We start from the raw sequence: 20,315 nt of genomic DNA, 5'->3' as shown, positions 1-20,315 counted from the left end.
TATTTTCAGAAATCAAGATAAATAACCTACCAAATTTCCTACACGAATACAGTGTAAGTTGTATTATAATAGCTACAGTACTTACGTACTGTATAGTACAGTACCTGTTCGTTTTTACCGTATAATTATATGATAATAGAAAGCTTTATTAAAAACAGCCATAACTTCCTTGTTTTCGGATATTTTCGAAAACGGGACTTACGCTTTAAAGAATTTGGGGTCGCTGAATCCAAATCCGAAATCAGAAATCTTCTATCTATATTTTTAAGGAAGTTAGACTTTGAGAAAAAGTGATGAGTCATCCTTTGAGCAAACGTCGGCGCGTAGTTGTTAGATCTTGCCTCTGCTTGCCTCGAGGGGAAAAGACGTGACAAAACGAGGTTCCTGGATAGGAGTCACCATGTGAAAGACACGATTTGACTCAATGTACTTCGACAAAAAAACGAGAACACTGTTCAGTGTTCAAGTTGCACGTCTCCTATCGTGTGAAAGAGGCCATACGGATGCATTGAAAACAATGCATCAAATCTAATCATCCGATCCGTCCGATGCGTACCGTCCGTCCGATGACGATCTGTGTGCGTCTATCTTAAGTATATGTTATGTTCCAACGTATTGTTGTTTATCAAATAAAATAGGTATATATAATTTCATAAATTATCAATTATTGAGGAATTCATTCCATCTTCATAGAATCAAATCAAAGTAACTGGAATTGTATTACTCCGAAAGCTTTAATAAAAACTTCTCGAAAATAAATATCTTGAAAAAATTCAGTACAGTATTTTATCTTGATAAATACATGTACCGTACCGTAGTTAATATACTGTATATAACCTATTGATTTATCTATTTTCATCTAATATTGTATAATAAACTCAGCAATATTTTTGTATTGTTTAATATCTATTTTAAACTTATAAATGAATGTAAGACAACAATAAAGAGTAAATAAAATAAAAATGAAATACACAGTACATGTACGCCCAAAACTACATGCCTTTATATTCCCTACCAGTTTTTGTTAAGTGATCTGTTATGAAAAATCCAAGACGCTCCTCATATCTCACAAACTTCAAATATTTATGCAAAATTTATTTCATTATCATATATCATGATAGTACGGTATGAGAATAGAAAAACTTCGAAAAAGGTCACCACAGAGTGTTCTCAGAACTCAGCTTCAATTCTAATTGTTACATCTTCTTCTTTATTCAAAAAATAAATAAACAATCAAATACATCCCAAAAGCTAATACAATATTTTTACCTAATTTCTGATATATTATGTGTTCCCTATTATGTGTCTACGTACCCTGTGTGGGGACACTTGAATATTACATAATAAAAATATTAATAGGCTATATAAATGTAAATATTATATAATGAAGAACATAAATATTGAATATGATAAACATTGAAATAAATCAATATGTCAATTTATAATCATTCTTGCACACAAACACAAAACTTGAAATTATCTACGGAGATAGTATGACTTTAATACATAATATAACTATACAATATTTATCTACTTATTGTTTCACTTGAAATTACAATTTGAATGCTCAGTAAATACAAACTATGTGACCACATAAAAAGTTATATTCTGATGAAAGTAACTTCGGCTAGATCCTGCAATTTGTATGATTTCTTAAAAAAATTTATTGACTCGGGAATTTGCGTACCGGTATACTTTCCATTGAATAGGCTAGGGTACTGATAAGCGTTCCATTCACCAGCAATCACTTTATATTAATATTAATTATATTAAACCATAAGTAAATCATTAATCATCATCATCACCTAGGCTTAAAATACTTATGGAAAGTCGCCTTTGTAAAATAATAAATAAATAAAATAAAATATTGCTTGTTTCTACAAAACACGACAAATTTCACAAGAAATTTATTGTTGGTAAAGAAATCATCTTATCTGAAATCTACTACTGTACGGTAACTCAGAACTGTGCAATACAGATAAAAGCTTTCAGAGATAAATCGGTTCTCATTAACTTTATTATACTAGCAGTTGAATTGCATTTCACAATCCATAGTGCTTGTCAATAGTGTTCCATAGTTTCTTTGATCGAATAGTTTGAATCATTTTCGTGTGTAGTTTTATGAATGAAGTTGACTTCAATATAAAATCGTGCACCAAGTACCTATAAACAACATTCTTGCAACAATTCTCATATTATTTGTAAATCAACCGAGTGTTAAACAAACAATCAAACAGACATGACGAGTTCCACTCCAGAATCCTTGAAGAGCAAGTTTGAACTTTGCCTCAATAACGACGATTTAAGTGATTGTGAATTCTTGGTTGGTGAACAAAAGTGTAGAATCAAAGGACATAAACTGTTGTTTGGCATCTCTAGTCCTGTTTTTCGAGCTATGCTGTATGATGGACTCCACAATGCTTCAACTTTCGAGGTAAAGGACGTTCAACCTGATGTCTTTCAAGGTATGAAACAATTTATCTATACAGATAGTGTAAATTTCTCCTCAGGTCTACAAGCGTGTTCAGTATATCTGGTCTCTTGGAAATATGTAATTCCTGATCTTATGTCAAAATGTGTTCAATACATCGAAGACAATATATCTGTTTCTGAAGTGTTGGACGTTTATGAGTTTTCACACCAGAATAACATACCAGACATTGAAAAACATTGTTTGACGGTCTTTCAGAACAAAACTAGAGAAGTAATGCAGAGTGAAAAGTTTCTGTCAACTGATATTCATACACTAGAAACAATTTTGAAACTGGACTCATTGAGTTTGGACTCTGAACTGGAGTTGTTCAAGTATACGGAAAAATGGGCTCTTGCAGAGGCTAATCGGCGAAAAATAGATTTGCAGGCAGAATATTTCAATTGCATCAAAAGGCACATACGTTTTTCGACATTTGATAAAGATCAATTTCAAGAAGGACTGTCCGAGTCTGATCTGCTAACTGCAGAAGAAAAAATTCCGATTTTATACAATTTATTGGGTTTTGAGAATAAATCACCACAGATGACTGCTCCCGTAGCTGTGCCCCGAATTTTCAGAGAAGGAGAAGGAGGAGTAGAAGCTGAAATAGAAGATAAAGAAGAAGAAAAAGAAGAAGGTGAAGAAGAAGAAGAAGAAGAAGAAGGAGAAGAAGAAGAAGAAGAAGACGACGACGACGACGAAGAAGAAGAACAATGCCAGAAATGGACAAAAGTGTCAAATAATATCTTCAAATGGACAAAAGTGTCAAATAATATCTTCAAATTAGAAAGGCTTGCAAAAAACGGCAAATGTATCCATACGACGCGTGTGGAGTTATCAGAAAAAACAATTAAATCATTGGGTGAACCAGACGAAATAGTAGCCAGTGTCATGAAAAATCACAATTTCAGTTTATGCTCGATTGAGAAGTTGAACGATTCCGAAGAGGAAACTTCGGATATGAAAATGATTGATACTATTTTAAGAATTAGAAATAGTGAAGAAAATATGTCTTTATGTATTTATCTTAAATTCCTATTAAGAGAAAATATTTTTGAATTGGAAATTTCCGAGTTACAAAAAGATGAGTAACTGGTAATTTTAACTGTTAAAATTATTATTCATTTTATTTGTTCACTTACCCCGATCAGTGTGTCAATGATATAATATGAACTACCTACCCGTAATTACAATATATAGCAGGATAGGCCTATTCATGACATTAGTGGGTACGGTACATATAACTATATTGTCTAAGTCTTAGTTCTGAAATACATATTATATTGATGTAAAATTCTTTATTCAGACTGTACTCGTCTACTCAGTTATGTAATATGACTTATCAATAATAAAGTTATGTCAATAATAAAAATAAACCAACCACCTGTTATGACGAATGTGACACAGTGAGCGATGTGCCAAATTATGTTATGTCACAGAACCATGGTAACTGAAATCAATATGAAGAAATATTACAGTAATAGACTTTACTTTGTAAACAAGTGAATTCAACAGTATCTCTTTCATCTATGAATAAAGAAAGATATATAAATATTAGATATATCTAACTATACAAAAACCTATTATACCGTTTATTCACCACTTTTTGATTGCTTTGATTGAAATGCCTTTGTAATGCTCACACGAAAAAGTTTGAAAGTATTTTAGGAATAATATGGTTGTTTTATGATAATGAAATAAACTGAATTTTGGTAATATTGCACTACTTTATATTTCAACACCAGAATACTACCATAGAGAAACAATAGCGTAAGTTTCTCTATGATACTACTGAGTCTGTTTATAAAAACATAGACTATACACTTATAAAAAAACATGACAAACTTATAAAAATGTGACATAAAAATGAGAAAATATTAAATAAAGAAAACTACCTATGCTAAACAGATGGAAATTATATACTGAGAGATTGCAATTGTTAAAATGTTAATGAATTAATAATATTATGAAACGAAAATCCAAATTAAATGCTACTGTGAATCAGCAGTATATATATATATATATATATATACTTTAATTTTTTACCTCAAAGACTTCTGCAAACCTACTGCAAATATTATATATATAGTCTTTGAGGTAAAAAATTAAAGTATATATATATATATATACTACATATATTATATATATATATATATATAATATTTGCAGTAGGTTTGCAGAAGTCTTTGAGGTAAAAAATTAAAGTAAATTCGTATAGCTTTTGTTGGTGGGGACTCCCTTGCGGGATGGTCCCACCGCCGGAATATATATAATTTAAGCCGTCAATTGGCCTTACGACTGTCATACTTCAGCCGGGACCGACAGTTAAACGTGCCCATCCGATAACACGGGAGTGATCTGGTTAAACAACTTTTGGTAATGAGAGGGTTTGAACCCAGGATCTCTATATGCTGCTAAGTAAGCACTCTCTCCACTAAACCACGGATCACACTTTGAGGTGATTTACAGCATTTAATTTGGATTTTCGTTTAGTAATAATCAGGCCCACTACCATACTTAACTAATAACTGACGATAGGAAACTATGGCGAAAGCACTAGAAATAATAATAATTATATAAACATTATATCGATTGATTACATTATATACTGAGTCCATACAAACTTACTTTTGACTTACCGTATTTCAAAAATATTTGCTTGTACATGCAACAGGACCCTGGATGTTCAATCTCAAAATGAATCACATATTAGGCTTAAAACAAACGAGACTTGATAAGGGTGCAGTTCAAAACAATAATCCAGTTTTATCCTATAACCCAAGTAAAATATACTCACTTTCCATTTTAAAACTGTGTTTACACCGGAGTTAATAAAAAAAGTCTAAAAAATTGTTGTTATTAACTGATGTTAACAACAAACGTCATTAACATAATTATATGTTAATAACATTTTATTTAATAACAAGGAGTTTTCTGTTAAAAACGAGTTATTTACTTTTCTTCTAAAGAGAAATTTTTGACGATTCAGTCAAGTTAATAACTCGTGTTATCACTCTGGTGTAAACGTATAGCTTTAGGCTACTAAAATTATTATATCATAATTATTCCAGTATCAAGTAACTTAATAAGTTAATACAAGACAAAAATCAGAAAAATAAATAACCTTCTTTCATAAATCAAAGTATATTGTCTATTATAAATTTTGCTCAAGGTTAGGCCTACTTTACTCTATTTTATTATATAGGTACCTCAGGAAGAAAGTAGATCCCCTTTAATGTCAATAACTTAATCCTTAAAGCCGCGTTTACACCAAAGTTATCAACAAAAATAATGTTAATAGCTTAATACTTATAGATTCTATTAGATTGAACGCAACTTGTCAAACACATATGATCATCATGTGTATGATAAGTTATGTTCAATCTAATATAATCTATAAGGATTAAGTTATTAACATTGTGTTAATAACTTTGGTGTAAACCCAGTTAAAGATTCTATTAGATTGAACGAAACTTCACAAACACATATGTTCATCATGTGTATGATAAGTTATGTTCAATCTAATAGAACCTATATAACGTCAGCTTACAAGCAGAAGTCACTAAGTAAATAGGCAAACGAGGTTATTCACTACCTCCGTGAACATACCTACCTCTGTGTTTACGGAGGTAGTGGGTTATTGCACTAATATACATAGTTTTTGATGCTCTTTCGACTGGAAGATAGCACTAACTTCTAATGTTATTATTTTTTCAGCTACAGCTGATTCAAAAAAGCATTAAGTCATTAAGGAATAAGTTATTAACATTTTGTTAATAACTTTGGTGTAAACGAAGCTTTAGGCTACTGAAATTATTATAACATAATTATTCCAGTATCTTAATAAGTTACTACAAGACAAAAATCAGAAAAATAAATAACCTTCTTTCATAAATCAAAGTATAGTGTCTATTATAATCTGGGAGAAGACAGTTTTGGGCTATGCCTATTGTCTTCTTCCAATCATATTTTAATTATGATTTGTGATTGTGAATAAAATAAATAAATAAATTCTGCTCAAGGTTAGGCCTACTTTACTCTATTTTATTATATACCTCAGGAAGAAAGTAGATCCCCTCAGGTAAGGAGTTCCTAATCTCTCACTAGTGACCCAATGACCATGTTGGTTGAAACAAATGATACTTCTGGGCGAATCAAAAGTTATTTGTGAGTTCAGCCGCGCCGTCAACACTAATCGATATTACAGCACATTGAGATCTGATTCTAGACAACTAGCCTACTTTAATCTAGTCAATGATTCAAACAAAACAACTGTTAGCCAACGGAAAATATTCCCCTTGGAATTTCTTCAAAAGCAAAAAGCACACCTGTTCAATCAATAATGATTGAAGAACAACCTTCTTTTAAAAAGGTCAAAGATGGTCACAATTTATGGAACACAATTCTCTCACTGTCAATTTTGTATGAGAATCTAGAACTGATATTGACTTAACTTGCCATGTAAATATTCATCTTGATTGACAGCCAGTGTTTTTCCCATTTCAAATAATAATAATAATTTTAGAAACTTCTGCAACTGTTAATTACGATTTGCATCAAATAATTCCATAAGTAATATGGAGAGAAGTTTGCCTGCCTTTTTTCGCCAGATATGTTTGCTGATAATATTTTATTCATTAGTATTCATGATTACATTTTTATAAATAAAGGCGAAAGTCTGTTGAAAATTCTTTCCTTTCTATGACTGATTTTATCATTATGCACCATGTAAACGATATTTTAAATCCAGAAATAAATATAAATCAGACTCGTATCTCGTGACTCATTATACATTGCTACCCTCAGGTACATTCCAGTACAGCACCTTCCCACCTTTTCATTAGAAAACAGTATACTCATTTCATTAGTATACAGTAGAACAAAGCAGAGAATTACGTTCGTACTCTACACAAATAAGTAAGACATAGAAGCAGAGAAAGTTAGTTATCTATTTTGCGATACCTAGCAGTTTCGAATTGAGGCTGTGCAAAGGCTAAAAAGAAACTTTCCACTCGTGATATTTTTCAAAGTTTTTCGATTTGTATATCATCAATCTATCAAAATGAAAAAGTTTTCTCAGGAAAACATTTTTTTCTGATCATTAATTTTTGAGATATGATGAGCGCCTAAAGTTTGAATTTTTGGGACAGAACATTTCAAATTCGGTAAGAGATAAATCCATGAGATTTAGAGGATAAATTCTTCATGGTATTGTTGATCTGGTAATTTTTTTTTTAAATATCAATTTTCAAGATAGTTATTCAAGTTACTAAAAATAACTTTTAGTTGAGTTATTTTTGGTAAATTGAATAACTTTCTCAAAAATTGATATTTTCAGAAAATTCTTGTTTTACTAGATCAACAATACCATGAAGAATCTATCCTCTAAATCTCAAGGCTTTATCTCTTACCGAATTTGACTTTAGGCGCTCATATCTCAAAAAGTAATGATCAGAAAAAAAATGTTTTCCTGAGAAAACTTTTTCATTTTGATAGCTTGATGATATAACAAATCGAAAAAAATTGAAAAATATCACCAGTAGAAAGTTAATTTTTAGCCTTTGCACAGCCTTAAGTTCTGAATTGTTGATCTAATAAAACAAAAATTCTCTGGAAATATTAATATTTGAGAGTTGTTCAATTTACTAAAAATGACCAAAAATAAAATTTAGTTGAGTTATTTTTGGCAAATTGAATAACTTTCTCAAAAATTGATATTTTCAGAAAATTCTTGTTTTACTAGATCAACAATACAATGAAGAATCTATCCTCTAAATCTCAAGGCTTTATCTCTTACCGAATTTGAAATTTTCTGTCCCAAAAATTTAAACTTTAGTCGCTCATATCTCAAAAAGTAATGATCAGAAAAAAAATGTTTTCCTGAGAAAACTTTTTCATTTTAATAGCTTGATGATATACAAATCGAAAACTTTGAAAAATATCACGAGTAGAAAGTTTATTTTTAGCCTTTGCACAGCCTTAACATTTCGAAAACTGAGTTGTCCGCAAAATGTGCGCTCTGAAACATCTTCGCTGCCGAACAAATTGTTTTGAATGACAGCTCCTGCAGCAATCGGATGTTTGTATAATATTTGATGGAAGTCTAGCCACGCTCTCCAGATTAGCCTCTCCCCTCTTCCTCCTCCTCATCCTTCCCTACCTCCTCCTCATCCTACCCCACCTCCTTCTCATCCTCCTCCACATCTTCTCCCTCCTTCTCCTCATCCTCTTCATGTCAATCACGCTTCTCGACTCGGCGTAGCCAGTGATAAGATTGAAGGCCCTTGACTGATCTCTCGACTGCTCTGTTTTTGGTCCATTCCCAACTGTGATGCGTTCTCTGATGCTATCATCTGTAATAGCAGCCCTTGCTGTCTTCTCAACTCCCGTTCACGGTAAGAACATATATCATTCTAGTTTACAATATTCGTCAACTTATTAACCTATTCGTCAACTTCAACTATCAACTCATTAACCTGTTCATTGTCTGATTAAGGCTGTGCAAAAGGCTAAAAAAACACTTGCTATTAAAAAAAACGACTAGCAGTAGGACTTTTTATAATAAATGAACTGTGGACCTGCCGAAAGATCTCGTTGTCACAGTGAGTGATTAATTCATTTATTGTAAAATATCTTACTTCTAGTCGTTCTTTTTAATAGCAGAAAGTGATTTAATAAGAAGCAGTTCGTGATGGAAAAGCACATTGCTAAAAATACGTTTGAATGATAACTTGATAGTAAATACAAATCGAAATACTTTGAAAACTTCAGTGAAACGTATTTTTACTTTTTGTGTAGTTGAGAATTTGATATGGTGATAATTATTCATATTGAATGAAAAAGACTAAGAAATTGTCAAAAACCACAGATTTATTGATACTTAGAAAACCCGGTTTCGGTTATTACACCATTGTCAATCTCTGATAAACTGAGTTTAAATCAAATCTGTGGTTTTCGACAATTTCTTAGTCTTTTTCATTCAATATGAATTATTACCACAATATCAACTTCTCAACTACACAAAAAGTAAAAATACGTTTCACTGGAGTCAATTTTTAAAGTATTTCGATTTGTATATACTATCAAGTTTCTCAGGAAATGTTTTTTACGATCATCACGGGTACTTTTTGTGGCATCAACGTCCAAAGTTTAAATTTTTGAAACATATCATTTCAAATTCGGTTAGAGATTAATTTCCTGAGAACACTATTTTGTTAGTCTATATAAATCGGAAAACTTTGAAAAATATAACCGTAACAGTAAGAAGTTTTTTTCAGCCTGTTGCGCAGCCTCAATAATTAATCAACTTGGAGCATTGATCTTCTTCTTCTTTTGCATACCCTTTTCTTATTTTTCTTTTGCATACCCTTTTTCTTCTTTTTCTTTTACATACCCTTTTGCCGTAAAGCGTCGGGTTCCTTCAACCATTCTCTAAACTTTATACGATCCTGAGCCATTCTCTTTACTGTACTTCATTCATTGTCTTTCGTCTTCCAGCAGCTATTCTCTCTTGGATCATTAGCCATTAATTTAATTAGGTACTTGCATCTAATAACTAGCACTAAATTTCAGTACAGAATATCCATTAACGTTTTCATCAACTCCAACCATAATTATCCTGATCAACTTGTTTATCAACTGACCGTTAACAGATCAACCTGTTCATGAACTTCAATCATCACTCACTCAATTATACTTGAACCTAATAACTATACCATGCACTAAATTTCATTTCAACTAGTTCGTCAACTTGGACCATCGCATTAACTACAACTTGATAACTAATAAATTTATCCATCTTAATCATTAAATTGACCTATTTAGTGCTGTTTTTGTGACACTGCACCGGTAGCCCACCTCTCGGGACAAAAATACAAAAACGTTGATACTTTTCTTTCGAATTTTCAACCCTTTAAATTTTTCCTTACTCCGAAAACACAATTTTTTCGAGACTGAATCTAAAACGTTTCTCCGGAGGCGGACTCTTTCTAAATTTCCTTCAAGTCAGCCTCCCACCCTTTACCCCGGAACATTGCCTACCGGAGCCTACATTTTGTTACAAAAACTGCACTGCTAGAATTCACGAATTCTGTTATGCATGAATACAGATAACAATTCTCAAATTAATATACAAGTGGTACTTGTTAAAATGATAGAAGTTGAATTCATATTGCTATACATTTTGAGGATTTTTTTTCATTTGATAAACAATACCTTGAAGATTGATAAACAATATCCTCAAAATGTCATGAATTCATCTGCAATTATACTCTGTACAAAATTACTTCTGACTTGGGATGGACATGCGCAGCAGAGAAAGCATACAGCGGGAGGGATACAGAGGCGCGATGTTGCCGTTTTGAAGCGGCCAGCGATCACCAACTTCTAGTGACTGTTCATGTGCTCATGCTACACATGCCAAGTTTCCTGTCTGAAAGCAGTCAGACGACTGACAAATTGGCGCCGCGCTTCTACTTTCTATTAGACTCTATTGATCACTGTAATTGGCTGATCTCCCTCCATTTCTCTGCGCTGCATATTCCTCCAAGTCTGAAGTAAATTTGTACGGACTATAATTCTGAAATGATTTGTCCCAACCATATTTCAACCTTATATGCGCTCATATCATAGAGAATTTTGGACAAGTTTCAAAAACCTGTTGCGCAGTCTTAGTAGGATGCTTGTAGACTACACCTTTTCCAACTGTATTTGAGAAAGTACCTACCGTATCAATTGTAATTGAGAATAGTCATTTGTATTTGAGAAAACGTCAGATGTAAATGAAAATAGTCAATTGTATTTGAGAAGTCATCACTTGTAATTAGGAATAGTGAATTTTATTTGAGAAAGTATCATTTCAATTTGAGAACATCGATTTGAAATCGAGAAGTTGTCAGTTGTAAATGGGAAATGATTTTAAAAAACCAGTGTACTACTTCCAGTACTTATATTTTTCATAACTGTACTCATATAAAATAATATGAAAATATATTTAATATTCCAATAAAACTTTTATTTTTCGAATAAAACATTATCTTTAAGCCCCAAAATCCATTGAAGAAATTGCCGAATTGTTTGATCAAGAGATTCAATTGATTGATGATAATCAATAGTTCAATGCGCCGTAAACATAGAGAATTGCAAGTAATGCAATGCTTCACAAAAGTTTAGAGACAAAAGTCGCGTTGCCAATACATACATAGAAATGATCCTCATTAATCATTCGTAAACAGTACAGGGGAAATACTTTCACCATTGAAAATATTAATTTTCCCCCATGCAAAGCCTATGATAGTAATATTGGAATACTGTGTACGTAGTACAGTATCCTTCCCTGCTCAAATCAAACCTGCACAGTAGGCTACAGAAGAATCACGATATGTCAATTGGAAAATATTCGTCTCATTTTCAATCGATATCTTCTCATTTACATTTGACGATTTCTCAAATACAATTCACTATTCTCAATTACATGTGATGACTTCCCAAATATAATTGACTACCTCTCATCCAACACATCTACCTGTATACACATCTGCACATCTACCTCTCATCTCATCTACCTCTCATCTAACACATCTACCTGTATACACATCTGCACATCTACCTCTCATCTCATCTACCTCTACATCTGACATTATCTCAATTACATGTGATGACTCCTCAAATACAATTGATACTTTCTCAAATTAATTTGATACTTTCTCAAATAAAATTGGAAAAGGTGTAGTAATAATATTGAGATAAACTAATTTAAAATGGACCTCCTTAAATAAAATCTCTAGAATTGATTAATTGGTGATGTTCCAGGATTTGACGATGACCCTCACTGGCTGGTTCATCGCCAAGGGCCTTTGTCAAGTAAGTTATTCGCAGTTTTGGGCATAAGCCCTGCGTGCCTTCTCACATATAAGCATAATTATCATTCATAACTGAATAAATAAATAAGTTAAATGCACAAAAAATTTGTTATATTCAGTACGACAAATTGAATTAGAAATATATCATGGTTTTCTTGATTCTATTAATTTAAGAATGAAATAAGATCAAACCAATCTACGGGTGAATCTGGTTAAAAAGAAAGAAGCTTCGAGTCACTATATTATTTGTTGTCTTAAATTGCCTTTTCACATATAAGTATAATTATTATTCATAACTGAATAAACAAATAAGTTACATGCACACAAAATATTTGTTATATTGTACGACAAATTGAATTAGAAAGATATCATGGTTTTCTTGATTCTATTCAAGAATTAAATAAGATCAAACCAATCTGAGGGTGAAACACTGGTTAAGGCTGTGCAAAGGCTAGAAATAAACTTTCTACTGGTGATATTTTTCAAAGTTTTCCGATATGAATATCATCAAGTTATAAAAATGGAAAAGTTATCTCAGGAAAACATTTCTTTCCCGATCATCAGGTACTTTTTGAGATATAAGCGCCTAAAGTTGAAATTTTTGGGACAGAAAATTTCAACTTTAGGCCATCATATCTCAAAAAGTAATGATCGGGAAAGAAATTTTCTCCTGAGATACCGTTACTTTGGGACAGAAAATTTCAAATTCAGTAAGAGTTCAATCCATGAGATTCAGAGGATAAATTCTTCACGGTATTGTTGATTGAATAAAAGAAAAATCTTTTGAAAGTATCAATTTTTAAGAAAGTTATTCAATTACCCAAAAATAACTCAACTGAAAGTTATTTTTGGACATTTTTAGTAAATTGAATAACTTTCTCAAAAATTGATATCTTCAGAAAATCTTTGTTTTATTTAATCAAAATTACCATGAAGAATTCATCCTCTAAATCTCTTGGATTTATCTCCTACCGAATTTGAAATGTTCTGTCCCAAAACTTTAAACTTTAGGCGCTCATATCTCAAAAAGTACGGTGATGATCGAAAAAATATGTTTTCCTGAGAAAACTTTTTCATTTTGATAGCTTGATGATATCATCTTCTAAATCTCTTGGATTTATCTCTTACCGAATTTGAAATGTTCTGTCCCAAAACTTTAAACTTTAGGCGCTCATATCTCAAAAAGTACGGTGATGATCGAAAAAATATGTTTTCCTGAGAAAACTTTTTATTTTGATAGCTTGATGATATACAAATCAAAAAACTTTGAAAAATATCACCAGTAGAAAGTTTATTTTTAGCCTTTGCACGCCTTAAAACGAAAGAAGCTTTGAGTCTTTGAAAAGTATGATAGCTTTTATATATTTGTTTTCTTAAGCAATGTACCGTGCACCACTAAATAATGTTTTTGCTCATAATATGCTTATTCTCGCTTTACTCTTATCAATGTTTGACAAAGGGAATTGAGACTGTATTGAGCTAGTAACAATATACAATACATTTTATATTGTTTTTATTTAGTTTAGAAGTATATTTTTTAAATAGAAACATGATTTTTGTGTGTTTTGAATTGTAAATTGAGTGTGTAATTAATGAATGTTAAGTGACACATAACCTAGCTATATTTTGGACTATTGTATAAACTAGAATTGGAACCGTTTTGGGCTTATAAGCCTGTGGTACTTTTCTGTAATTTGTGTAATTCTGAATGATTGAATAAATAAATAAATTTCTTATCAATGCACTTGATGTGTAAAACTGTCTGTTCAACTCAATACGTTTCAAAGTATATTAATCTTCAATAAAAATAAAATTATTATAGACATAACTTAGACAATAATCCACACATTAATGGAACTGCATATCAAACAAATAAACTAATAAATAAATAAATAAATTTCTTATCAATGCACTTGATGTGTAAAACTGTCTGTTCAACTCAATACGATTTAAAATATTATTAATCTTCAATAAAAATAAAATTATTATAGACATAGATAATAAGTACACACAACAATGGAACTGCATATCAAACAATCGTTTATTCAATAATCCAATTCGTCCACTACAATCACAAGCGTGATTTTTCTGGACTTTTGTTGTTATCATAACAGTTTCAGATCCACGTTAATCATTCTCTAAATATTTGTTTGATTATTATAGTAATAATAGTACTATGACAACTTATTATCATCGATCATTAATGCTCATTAATGTTGTGAGTATGAAGTGTGTTAGTAAAGAAGTATCAAGTATGATAAAATATTAATTCAATAATAATTATTATGAGAAGTGAGTGATTAATTAACTGTAATAAATTTGGACTGTGGGAGAAAAAATCTCAACCTCTGCATAATATCTCAAAAACCTTTCAAAATAATTATTACCAAATAAATAGTTATAATTGAAATTGAAATAGAAATTTATTCACAACACTGACATGTTTTACAAATATTTTTACAATGCAATTATTATAAAGAAACAGTATCATGATAGAAAAAAAAGAAAAGAGCTCCAGTAGCTTAACAGCTGTGGTTGAAGCTCTACACTATTGTTATTATACATAATAATATGAATATGAGACAGTCACTTGATTTTGATAACTAAAAAGAAAGAATAAGTCTTTGTCAATTTCACACAAACAGAGCAATAGTAAAAAACAAAAAAGAAATAATAATAAAACCTGAAAAAACAAATAAAATATAATTTCCTGAAGTACGGTACCTAAACATCTATACAATAATATAAAACATAAAAAGAATAAATAAAAACAATGAATAAATAAATAAACCTCTGTCACCAGTTAAATTTATAACAATTGAGCCTAAAAACAGTCAAATTGAGCATCAGTAAAGTAACAAATAAAGGCAAAGTTAAATTTAGTACAAATTGTTTAAAATACTACAAGGAAATACTGAAGGAAAATAATATTAATTCAATAAAACCGATTTACGCGGGGAAAAATGAAGAAAGTCTAAGTAAAATCAAAAACATATACAATTATTACCTATCTATACCGGTACATCAGTCTATAACAAAGTATGTACCGTACATGAATATTGCTAATTTAGATGAAGATTGATTGCTTGAAGTACGGTAACTTATACTGTATAATATTTCTCTCGCTCAACTATACTTAACCATAGAGAAAATAAGCATACCATGAAAGTATAAGAACCATATAGCATATAAGATATCATATGATAACTTTCCAATGCTATCTTTTCCCTATATGGTTTAAAACCTTTCATATGCAACGTAGGCTACATATTTTAAGTTAGTTGATAAAATAATTCTATTATAGCTACATTATAGCGATGTGGAGTTTATATTATTAAACTTTCCAGTTTTGTACTTGACGTTAGAAACCATAACATTGTAGATATACCTCCACTTTCCTAGGGAGCATATAACATTCTTATCTAAATCAACTAGATTGGATACAAATTTAATAACGTTCTTTCTGGGCTAGTATATGAATCAAAACTCGGGTGAGGTAAAGTTTTGGGCTGTGCCTGTTGGTCCTGCGCCAATAATTCTGTATTATTGAAAAAATTAGACATAGATGTCTCATTTTTCATTATGGAGAAATACCACAATACCTCTTCATAAACAATCATTTTTTTTTTAATTCTGTATATTATTATTGATTCAATAATGCCGCATTTCACTTGTGTTGAAAGTGGAAAGAATAATTTGATTATTTTTTTCAATGACAGCTTTACAAAGCCACTTCAGAGGATGAAAATATGAATGCTCATATTAGATTTACTACGGCCGTTCCGGAGCCAGCTCCAATCTGATACTAAATTACTTAATATCCGCTGTTTAGAGTCTTCCTCACAGAAACTGTTCAATTATATACCAACATTTGTACCTAAATAGGAAAACGGGAGAGTACCGTACCGAAATCGCTTTCAAATAAAAGTGTTTTCTTTTGATTGATTAAATTTTATGACAAACATTATACTATGTACACAGAATAAAATCAAAGATTATTGCTATTGAGAACTTCATCTCATATTGAAGACTGAAATATTTATTTATTTATTTATTCACAATATCACATCGGAAACAACAGGCAACGACCCAAATATGTTTCCTTAACACAACAATAAGTACAGTATACAATTCAATCAAAACAAAAAAAAGATACTAAAACTAACGTTTGAAAAGAAAGAAAATAATACTTAGAAAACTACTTCTTAAACATTCCTTAATAGAGTTGATGGTGAAAATGAATATATGAAGTGATGAAGGAGAGGTGCTATCAATAAAGATGATGAGAGAGCATGCAGTCTCATATGAATGATAGGATGAAGGTGATAATGATAACTGCCAGCAAAAAACTTTGAAAATAAGGGGAAAGTAAGAATAAAATGAGTTTGAATGTGCAAATAAAGAAAAATTGATATTTAAAGAGTGATATATTTAACAATGATAGAAATATTAGCGAAAATTATGGCTGCTGATTAAAAATTCAGTTATTCTGATTCTCTCTCAGAAGCATCGTTATTGTGCGCTTGAAACTTAATGGGCCATCAGAAAACACGTCCACCCCACAGCCAAGTCCATTCAACAATCTTGGCATGTGGTTGAGGGGGGAAAAATATTCATTAACTGTCCTACGCCTCAGTACCGCGAATAGGGAATGCCATCTTCGCCTGAGAGTGGGCACGGCGAATCCAATCTTCCCAGGAGATAAGAAGAATCAACCTCATTCGTTAGTATGTCTCAAGTATGTATCATGTCTCATAAGTAAGTCTCATTTAGTATGAGAGCTTTAATAAAGCTCTCTACTTTGATATTACATTGAATATTCATTCTTTTATTCCCTACATTTCATATTCGGAGTAGAATACCTACTTATCCAAGAAGTAACTTACCGGTATTCAAAGAGTAATGATATGTCTATCAAGATTGAGAAGTGAAGTATAAGGTTGGCTATAGAGTTAAATATCGGGGACCGAGCTTCGCTCTGGAGTACAAAAGCATAAAAAATTTATTACGAAAAAAGAAATTATAATAACAAACATAGTTCATACAGAAATGTTCTATCTTATCACAGTAAATTGAGTTTAATTCCCAGAGGAATGCAAAAATTTCCTTCACAAATGCTCGGCTGCAGAAAAGCCGTTTAAATTTTAATCCTGATTAATTTCACGTGAACCAAATCAGAGAAGACCATTTCTTAAAGATGAATCTATTGGAATTAATCAGGATTGAAAATAGCCCGGCTTTTTTGCAACCGGCACTAAGTACCTGATTGAATGATTACAAAAGTTCAACAGCTGAGTCATAATTTTGACACAGTCCCACATACATGAACTCGCTCACTCACTTCCATCATCAACAGACAACGAAATAATTATTATCAGCTGTTTTTCCAAGGATGAATAATAATTATCCTTTTAATGTCCTTCAGCGAATTTTCCCAGGGATGAGACCTAGTGCAATCGAATCTTTATATTATAAACCTACTATGTTCTGAATTCGTTAGAATCGTTAGAGCCGTTTTCGAGATCCGGTGAAATACAAACATATAAACATCTAAAAATATAAACAGAAATTGCTCGTTTAATAGTATAGGATAGAGAGAGGTTGATTAATAAAACATGCAGTACCTACCCTTTTTATTTAAAACATTAAAAAAAACATTTTAAAACTTTGAAACATGTAGGCCTACTACATGTTTTTATCAATTTCAATAAAGTAGCCCATAAAAGTGAAGTGATTTTATGAGATGTTAATGTATATTTCTCCTCTTTATTGTATGTTCATAGAAAATTAACAAGTGATCCTCTATTTAATATTAAGAAATAGGATAGTGTTAACAGTGAAAAGTTTATAAATTTCTCTTCTATTTTTCGTATTTGTTATGAACTCTATCAAGATCCATATACTGATACCCTTCCTCAATTTGCACTGGCCTTATTATTAGCCGACGTATCTATGTATTTAAATTCTGTATTCTTGATAGGATTATGTTAGACCCCTGTGTTTTTACACACTTTTGGGTGAGAATTTTATTTCCAGAGAAAACTGTGACAACGACTAATAACATGTTGACACCTCTCCTCTTCAATTAAATATGATATAGTTAATCTTACTATTTATTTTTCCTACAGTTACGTTGAAAAGTGGCCATTGCTGCACTGATTACAGAACGCAAAGAATCACTTTTCCGCTCTAGTGCGGGAAAAATTTTTCCTGCACTCCAGATTTGCAACATGGCAACGCAAAATAGTTAGTAGGTTATATGGAGCACCAGTGCAGCAAAATCAAAATGAAGTTGGTAACTGTGGTAGTGTGGTGGTGCACGTTATAAGAATCTTGAAGGGGTGGACAACAGTGGATGACAGCAGTTGACAGCACACAGCCATTCAAACACACATACTACATTCTATTTTATTTATTAATAATAAAATTACACAGATATACATTTGATGCATTTCAGGCAATTTTACCCATAATTACCCACTTTTCATATTCAATGGTAACTGTAGGAAAAACTTAATGTGAAATACGTGCGCAAAGTTCCTCTGCTGCACTCAACAATCAATTCCTTTCTTTCGGTGAACGTTCTTTCGGTGCAGCAAACTGTCACTTTGCACACTAGTTGCACAAATAACTATATTACAATATCACAAAGAATAACATTACTCATATTATGCAAGCTCTTTCGAGTATCGGTATGACAGCATATATTAGGTACTTATTGGGTACTGAATTACTGTGTACTTAGACCCCTTGTTAGAGCCCTTTTGGACATTTTATTATCACCTCAATTGAATTTATATAAATTCAGATACTTAGTACTAAATAATAATACTATATTCATTTTCCACAAGAAAATAACAAAATAAACAAACAACTTGTGCAAGTGTAAGAAAATAACTAACTACTAATAATGACTGAAATACTTATAAATACTGAATGCCATGTGTAAATCAACTTCTCAAAATTTGGTAAAATTACTCAAAAATTTCCATTTGTAGAGATTTGAGTGAATATTTTTTGTTGTTAATTAGTTTTAAAATATCTAAATTAAAATTTTCAGTTAAGTTATTAGTTTTGAATTGTAAATTGGACTTTTTGAAGTGAAAAGTGAAATCTAACCTCCTTTTTTGAAGACTTTTATTCGTAAAAATTTGGGAGAAGACAGTTTTGGGCTATGCCTGTTGTCTTCTCCCAATCATATTTTATTAGATTTGTGTGTGAATAAAATAATAAATATAATATATTTGATAATTTCAATATTACTTCACAACATCATTATTGTGCAGCAGCAGATTTATTACGTAGAAGCTGAAATTCTGAAATATGAAAATATATATAATATTTATACTGCCAACAATAATAGAGTATGGAATTTAATTCAGGAATGTGTTTCTATTATAGATGTACTGTCTGTTTTATATCTGTAGCACTTCCTACAACTTCCTGTCTAAAACTAGGTATGCATTTTAATCTTTTTTTTCTTTCCACACATCATGATTCCGCACTGCCATAACTTATAGCAAATATTCACTCCCCTTAGGGATACTGCAATTATTGGAATGAAATGAAAACTCTCAAGTATTTCTTTTCATGTTTTATTATGTGAACTATTAATAACCGATTAAAAGGGTACTTGAGGATTTTAATTCCATCAATTCCTTAAAGCAAATCTAATCTTGAAATTGTATACTGGGTAAAAGTAATTGCAATAAGGTTATTTTCGCATAATTCGATAGCACACCCTTGTAGGATATTTAAATTGTGACCACAAAAATGTAGTCAACTATCCCAACTTATACTTGGAAAATTGTAGCCTGTATATTTCTATAATCCCACGACTATGGGGGAGCTATTGTAGAGATAGATTACAGTGAAACATGACGTTTTGATATCGTTAGTTCAATAAAGCTCTGTCGAATCAATTGAACCGAATCTTTAATCTGTTACCTCAATACGAATTCTGAGTATTTATCAGTAGCCCA

General features: G+C 31.3%; 2 protein-coding genes across 2 annotated transcripts in view; both read left to right on the top strand.

Moving 5' to 3' along the window:
* The first annotated feature begins 1,984 nt into the window (after positions 1–1,984).
* Positions 1,985–4,189, top strand: LOC120351508 (BTB/POZ domain-containing protein 3-like). Its single transcript, XM_039429232.1, has one exon. The coding sequence runs from the start codon at positions 2,240–2,242 to the stop codon at positions 3,563–3,565; it is 1,326 nt and encodes a 441-aa protein (XP_039285166.1). The 5' UTR covers positions 1,985–2,239; the 3' UTR covers positions 3,566–4,189.
* A 4,551-nt stretch (positions 4,190–8,740) lies between these two features.
* Positions 8,741–20,315, top strand: part of LOC111058078 (neuronal acetylcholine receptor subunit alpha-5) — an 82,625-nt gene continuing 71,050 nt past the window's right edge. The window contains exons 1-2 of the mRNA XM_039429234.1: positions 8,741–8,868; positions 12,284–12,334. Coding sequence (XP_039285168.1) covers positions 8,805–8,868; positions 12,284–12,334 — 115 coding nt within the window. The 5' untranslated portion in view covers positions 8,741–8,804. The remainder of the gene's footprint in view (positions 8,869–12,283; positions 12,335–20,315) is intronic.

Source organism: Nilaparvata lugens, chromosome 5, assembly GCF_014356525.2.
Source record: "Nilaparvata lugens isolate BPH chromosome 5, ASM1435652v1, whole genome shotgun sequence".
Taxonomy (NCBI): Eukaryota; Metazoa; Arthropoda; class Insecta; order Hemiptera; family Delphacidae; genus Nilaparvata; species Nilaparvata lugens.
The sequence above is the reverse complement of the archived record's forward strand: the minus strand, read 5'-3'. Positions and strand labels throughout refer to the sequence as shown.

Excerpts from the sequence above, each read along its gene's own strand:
- LOC120351508 (XM_039429232.1), top strand. The coding sequence starts at position 2,240 with ATGACGAGTTCCACTCCAGAATCCTTGAAGAGCAAGTTTGAACTTTGC.